General features: G+C 32.8%; 1 protein-coding gene across 1 annotated transcript in view; it reads left to right on the forward strand.

The window, feature by feature from the left end:
- The first annotated feature begins 3,761 nt into the window (after nt 1–3,761).
- Nucleotides 3,762–6,887, forward strand: part of LOC117120035 — a 6,002-nt gene continuing 2,876 nt past the window's right edge. The window contains exons 1-4 of the mRNA XM_033265033.1: nt 3,762–3,920; nt 4,399–4,499; nt 6,055–6,118; nt 6,472–6,650. Of these exons, the coding sequence (XP_033120924.1) occupies nt 4,410–4,499; nt 6,055–6,118; nt 6,472–6,650 (333 nt within the window). The 5' untranslated portion in view covers nt 3,762–3,920; nt 4,399–4,409. The remainder of the gene's footprint in view (nt 3,921–4,398; nt 4,500–6,054; nt 6,119–6,471; nt 6,651–6,887) is intronic.

A 6,887-nucleotide genomic window follows, 5' to 3' on the forward strand; every position in this document is an offset into this window, starting at 1 on the left:
TAACTGACTGTCACTGTCAAAAGAATTTTCCTAAAAGTGACGAGGGAGGGGTGATAAACTAATGATTTTTTTTTAGAAAACATCGTTTATTATATTTAAATTACTTACATTGTGTAGTTTATTATGTTAAAAGTTTCAATTAAAAAAAAACGTTATCTTACAAACGTACAAAAATAATACGTTCTAATATTCTTTGCGTAAACTACTAAACTGGGCATGCGGCATTCTGTCTAGGGACTTTCGTACTAAATGATTTATCTACTCTAATTGTTCCTACTTAGATTTATTTTACTCGTGCTGTTCTTTTTAGTTAATGAGTAGGCCTATAAATTATTTAAAAAAAAAAAAATAAATAAAATTGAAATTATTTACACGCGCCGTTGTCAGGTATTCTCCTGTTTTATAAAATGTTAATACGTGGTTCACGCACGAACAATTTACAAGGCATAGGGCCTACTATACTGTACTGACAAAACATAGACATGCTAAACACAAACCATGGTCTAACACATAATACGTTTATGTTTAGACCTATTCACTGACACAGTACCGTACCTTCTCTTCAAAATAACTTACCAATAATTACATGGTTCACGCATGAACAATTTACAAGTCATAGGGCCTACTATAACACTGTACTATCAAAACAGAGACATATGCTAATAATGTCATACTAAACATAAACCATGCAGTGGCGGATCCAGGAACTTGAAATAGGAGCTGGGTGCCCAGAGAGGGACTTTGACAGATGGAGGGTCTACACCGAATGGTCCACTGATTAATCTCAGATAAGATAGTATAATACATACTCCAAGCTCCAAGTATCGAAATGCACGCCATTGTGTCGGGATTCAATATTTCGACATTAATTATGTCATCATCAGGAATGATGATCCCAGCATAATTGGAGCTGAGGTAAGAAAATTTACGATTATGGAACCTGTAGATGACGGGAAATGGCACTCTGAGACTTAAATTTGAAAATGATTTTCCGTTTTTCTCCAATTCTTTACAATTTTGAAAAATTTAGGGGGGGGGGGGGCGAGCCGGCTGAACCCCGACCCTTGAATTCACCACTGGCATGGCCCAACAACTATAAGTTTATGTCTAGACCTATTCACTAATACAGTATTCTACTTCCTTTTCCAATTCACTTATAAAGAATATTACAGTATTTGATGTTCTTATTTTTATTCCTATTTATATTTAAAAAAAATTAAAATTACCAAAAATTGACGTAAATAAAATTAATAAAATGAATTCAAATGAATATGCGTATTATAACACACATTTTTAACTGTTTATAATATAATAATTCTTAAATCATATTGGAATGTCATCGTACTATTGAAATAATGAAACTCGTAAAAAATTATATTGGTAGTTGTATGAACTGTATCGTAATTCAGTATAATGTTTGTTTTCGTAGACCGGCGAGATGCCATTAATGAAAGCTGTGATGTGCGGCGCACCAGATTACGTATTAGAGAATATGATTGAAACGGCAACTCCAGATAATTTAGAACATTCGGTGAGTGGAATTAAATATCATTGCATTTTAAACATCACAAGCACAACATGTGTACACATCATACAACATACAAATAACTCAAATTCAATTTCAGTGATTTATTTCATGTTGGGTTGAAATGAGACTTTTATTTCATGATTTGACATTTTTTACAACACAGAAAAGCCTATGCTCTGGCCATTATCACTAATTCATATGAAATATTGTGAAAAAAATACATTTTACACTTACAAAAATAGTCATGTTTGGATTTGTTCTGTTTAATACAGTTTACTGAATAAATTGGTGACAATAAAATTGATATTTTTCACAAAAAGTATTGTCGCTAAAAATCCCGATTTGGAAATATTTTACTATTGTGTGTAAAACATAGGCCAATTGATACAAATATTTTTTGCGCGATTTCGCCTAAAAAACCACATTTTAAAAATATTGAATAATGTAATTAGTATTTAATAATGATGAATGTAATAAGTAATGTATGTGTGATGTTTGTGAGTTGTTATGTGTTGTTGATATGTGGTGTGTGTATAGTTTCTTGTTGTTGTTTATTATTTCTTTCTCATCATATTCTACGTTTGTCTTGTAGTCTGCTGTTGGTTTCACTATTCTCCATCTCTTGGCGGTCTACGCACGCGTGTCAGCAATGAGACGCGTGTTGGAAAAAACCAACAAGAAGATTAACACGCAAGACAGAGTGAGTACAGTAGAAGAAAACAACACTTTATTCATTGCTAACAAATTAACATTAATTCACTCACAAACACATTCAATACATAACGTTCTAATTTTGTAATAGTAATCTAATATTATTGGATGTCATACCGTGTTATAATTTATTATATTCACAACTGGTTTAGATTATGTTTTTTTAAACATTGTATTTTGTATACCTTTAAAGTACTGCCCGTCATAATAAAATATAATTAGCTATATTACAATAACATGCTTTTAATAGACACACCATAATTAATACAGTATTGTATTACTATTGTTAGTGTCATTATCATCATCATCATTATCGTCATCGGCATCACCTTCGTTGTAATTATTATTAGCTGAAATAGTATCATTTCATTATTTAAATATTCATAAAAGTATCTTTGTCCTCATAATATTATCATCACCATCTTCATTTTTATAATCATCAATTTTATTATAATACATTTTTATAGGTCTATATTATTATTATTATTACATATTTCATTGGCGATAATTAAGTAGGCCTATTATGGTTATAAATTATTTCAGGTACTTTTACGTTTGCGTAATATTTGTTAATTGATATTCTTGTGTTGTGCGTGTTCAACAAACTTGACGTTGATTATCATTTCATTGCAGCTTGGACAAACACCACTACATTGGTGTCTAGAGAATTGGAGGCTGACGCACGAGCAACACAAGGAAGTCGCAATTCTCAATATCACCTTCGGTGCGTCGGTGACAATAAAAGATAATGTAATGTACAGAAAAATGAAATGCATCAAAAGAATATCAGTCAATGACCTTAATACAACAACTGTATATGAAACTACTTGAAACATTTTTACTAATTAAAACCCACGTAATAAATATAAATTCATAAAACATTAAATCGATTAAAATGTTAGCGAACATTGTAATGATAATGATTTTTTAAAGTATGATTTCAATAAATATTTTTTCCCCGATGTGATGTGATAGTAATTTACAACAATAGTTATAAAGTTGTAATGCTCATAGTGTTGATTATTTAAATTATTTATTATTTACCATTTTATTATTATATCATTATGGTTTTTAAACCAAAATATACGGTACCACTGTCTTTTGTTGATTTAATTTGCAACCCTCATCCGTCTTGCAATGAAACGAATCATCGCGTGCTCGTGTCTGTTATTGCAGGATGGAAAGACGCCTCTTGATGTGTATGATGATAACGAATGTTATAATTACGAAGAAACCACGAAAACCGAGAAAAAGGAGGAGTTGAAAGAACTACTTAAAGGTACGATAATGGCCTGTTTAAACCACATTTAACAGACATATTACTCATTACATTTACTTTCTAATATAATTATACACTACTATATTATTTCAATTCAGTTGCATTTTGATTGAGAATTGTAAGAAATGTTAATCGTAATTAATTAAAATGTAATTTAGAAAGTGAATTAAATAAAAGTATCAGTATAGAAGGACAACATACTAAATATCCGATTTTTTTTTTTTTTTATTAATTAGAACTATCAATTCCGTCAGAGATTTTAGCCAGGGGTCCCGAAGCCGTCAAAGCATTCAAAGATGCACTTGAAACTGGTGAAATAACAGTTGTTAATTCAAGACTGATGTTCCTAGGTAACGAGGGTTCCGGGAAAACCTCTTGTGTCAAAGCCATGCTTGGGAAAGAGTAAGTACAATCGGATGTATTAGGTTTAGATGTGTATAAGAGACAGATTTACTTTGCTTGCTTTTTTTCAGTTGGTTTTAACATTACAGTGTACGTTCGTTTTCTACTCAACTTTTAACATGCACGCGCTAGTGTGCGCGTGTAAGTTTACTTGTAACTTTCCGAAGTAAAGTTGTTGCTAGGTGACGGGGTCGAGTAGCGGATGACACGGCCTTTATATTATTATGCAATTGGGATTTAATACAACTGCGAAATTTATTGTTGTTTTTGCATTTCAAATACTAATCACCAGTTTTTAGGGTACTAATCACCAGATGTTAGGATTTTTTGTTTTTATAATTTGTATTCTGAATCCGTTTTGTTGGTTATTATTCGTTAATTTTAGAAATGCTTAAATCAATCATTGTAATTATTATTTTTATTGTTGATGAAATTATTATTCATTTTTATCATGATGATGAAAAACTTTAATAAATAGATTCGATAAGCATGAGAGGTCAACTGACGGTATTGTTACAACTACTGTCTTTCAAACTGATGGAGATTACAGCAAATGGGAGGAGCAGAAGGATGTGGACGGTATGATTTATAATAATTAATCTAAATGATGTTATAGGCCTAGAACAGGGGTGGTTCCAGAAATATAGCAGTAGTCTATTGTTGCCTTCTAAACACATGAAAATAACCTCTGAAGCGTTTTGGGCGATCAATTATTTCTTTTTCTTTCTTTCTCTTTTCTTTTTCTTTTAAATTTACTTTGCAAAATGTAGGGAGGGGGCCAGCGGGACCCCCCTTTAATCCACTCCGGAGTAATAAAATAATAATTCTTTATTCGTGTTCATTAAACTTGGAAACACAAATATAAGTGGTTTGGGTCCCTGGGCAGGGGTGGCGCTAGGATTTTCCCGAATGTGGGGGCGGGGGTCCGAAGCTCCCGACCCGGTTGTGGGGGGCGTTTTCCCCGAAGACGGGAAAGGTTTTCCCTACGAGAGCAAAATGGGCGTGGTTGAGCGTTTCTTATAATGTTTCCAAAATGGTCCCGGGGGCTTCCCCCAAATATTTTATGAGTTTGAAAGGCATAGGCCTATTTAATCGATTTTAGAGTCTACTAATGTAAAAAATAATTATACATATATTTTTTTTTCTTCCCACCCGCTCTCCCATACAGGACACTCTGGCCCGCTATCCAGAATTTTTCAAACGGTGGTGGTGGGGGTGGGGAGGGGTGAACAAATGTGTCTAAATACAGTACCGGTATACGTGTGTAGCACATAAGATTGATATGCATTGAAATTTTTAAAATATTGTGGCTAAACGCGGCTTGAACATGGCTCTGCACAGCAGAGGAAGCATAATATTACCTCCAGCAACTCTTAGCTAAAACTTAAGACCCCTGCCCAGATTTGAACTTGGAAATTTTCGTTTACTGTACACTCGAACCACCACCTAAGCCACACAGCCACATTATATTTTTATTACTACGTTCAAAGCCTAAATGTGTGATTCAGCTGATGATATACCAGTAGGCTTACTATAAATTAATGACCTAATTGTCATGGGTAACTTTTCAATTGTGCACAGTTTGTGAACAAACTAAGCAGATACTTGAGTACGGTATCGCAGCAGACGTTGCAAAGAAGTTGAAACAGCCAAACGGTGAACAAAACAAATCTAAATTTGTTTCTGATGTAGAAAGACCATCTTCATCCAGTTCTATTGCATCTACATTTGCTGAGGTACGGTAATTTTACCTGTCGAAACGATCAAATCCACACTTACTTAATATTGATAATTCTCTATACAAAAGTTACTATATTAGTGATTATTTGCATGTTGCGCAATATCTTGAGAAAAAAATGTGTCCCAAGTGATAAGCTAGGGACGAATAACACGTGGCCTATTCTTCGCAACTCCTTATTCAGAAAAGACGTTAATACAGGTCTCTGCTCCGAATCTCGACATTAGATTTTCTCAAATTTTTATTTTCATTTTTAATTATATTGAGATAAGATAAATATTATAGAATAGTTAATAATTTAAAGTTAATGCAAGTATTTTGGAAGTATTGTACAGTGTACTTAGATTGCTATTTTAGAGATATTAATATTGGTAAAATAATTTACTTATTGTTTAGTTACAGTTTCAATTACCAGAAGCAGTTAGGCCTTTGCCTCCGACTTTGCGAAAGAAACGCAGAGGTATTAATTTTATTCTCAATATTATTTTCATGATTATCGTTATTGGTACCTTCACCATCACTACAAACATCACCATCATCATTACAATCATAATCATCATTAGTATAAACACTATTCACAAAATCACCATCGTCATTCTCATTCTCACCGTCATCATAGCATTATTAACATCATATCATCACCATCATAATCTTCTTCATCATCACTCTCATCATGATCAATTGGCCATCATTATCGTCGTCGTCATCATTCTTATTATTTTTACCACCACCACCATAACTATTGATATTATTTTACACTATTCCTTCATCGATGTATAGTTATCTATAAAGTATATTGTCACATATTTTCAGTAAAAACTGTAGGCCTATCTCATAACAAGATGGGAGTAGGCCTATCGACCAATCACCTAATGAAATATGAAATACGCAAGAAGATTGTCGATAATCTTGCTAACAAGAGTTCGGTACCAACAGATATAACATGCATATGGGACTATGCTGGTCAGATGATTTATTATATTACTCACCGGGTAAGTGGTTAATTTAAACTGTGGTATTATTGCAACGTAGTATCTGGTTGTTTGCTTCCGATAGTTTTATAAGCTATGAAAGCAATCTCTAAATTTGTTAAAAAATTTATTCAACTTTAAGTACGAAAATTATTATACCAGTCAATATTTATATAAATAGTCTATACAAATAATATTAGAGCGGTGTAATGTTTGCGTCTGTCAATGAGAACAAAATATTTTCTTGGGGGGGGGGGG

Source organism: Anneissia japonica, unplaced genomic scaffold (assembly GCF_011630105.1).
Source record: "Anneissia japonica isolate Jap-2015-1 unplaced genomic scaffold, ASM1163010v1 scaffold19324_len49073_cov133, whole genome shotgun sequence".
Taxonomy (NCBI): Eukaryota; Metazoa; Echinodermata; class Crinoidea; order Comatulida; family Comatulidae; genus Anneissia; species Anneissia japonica.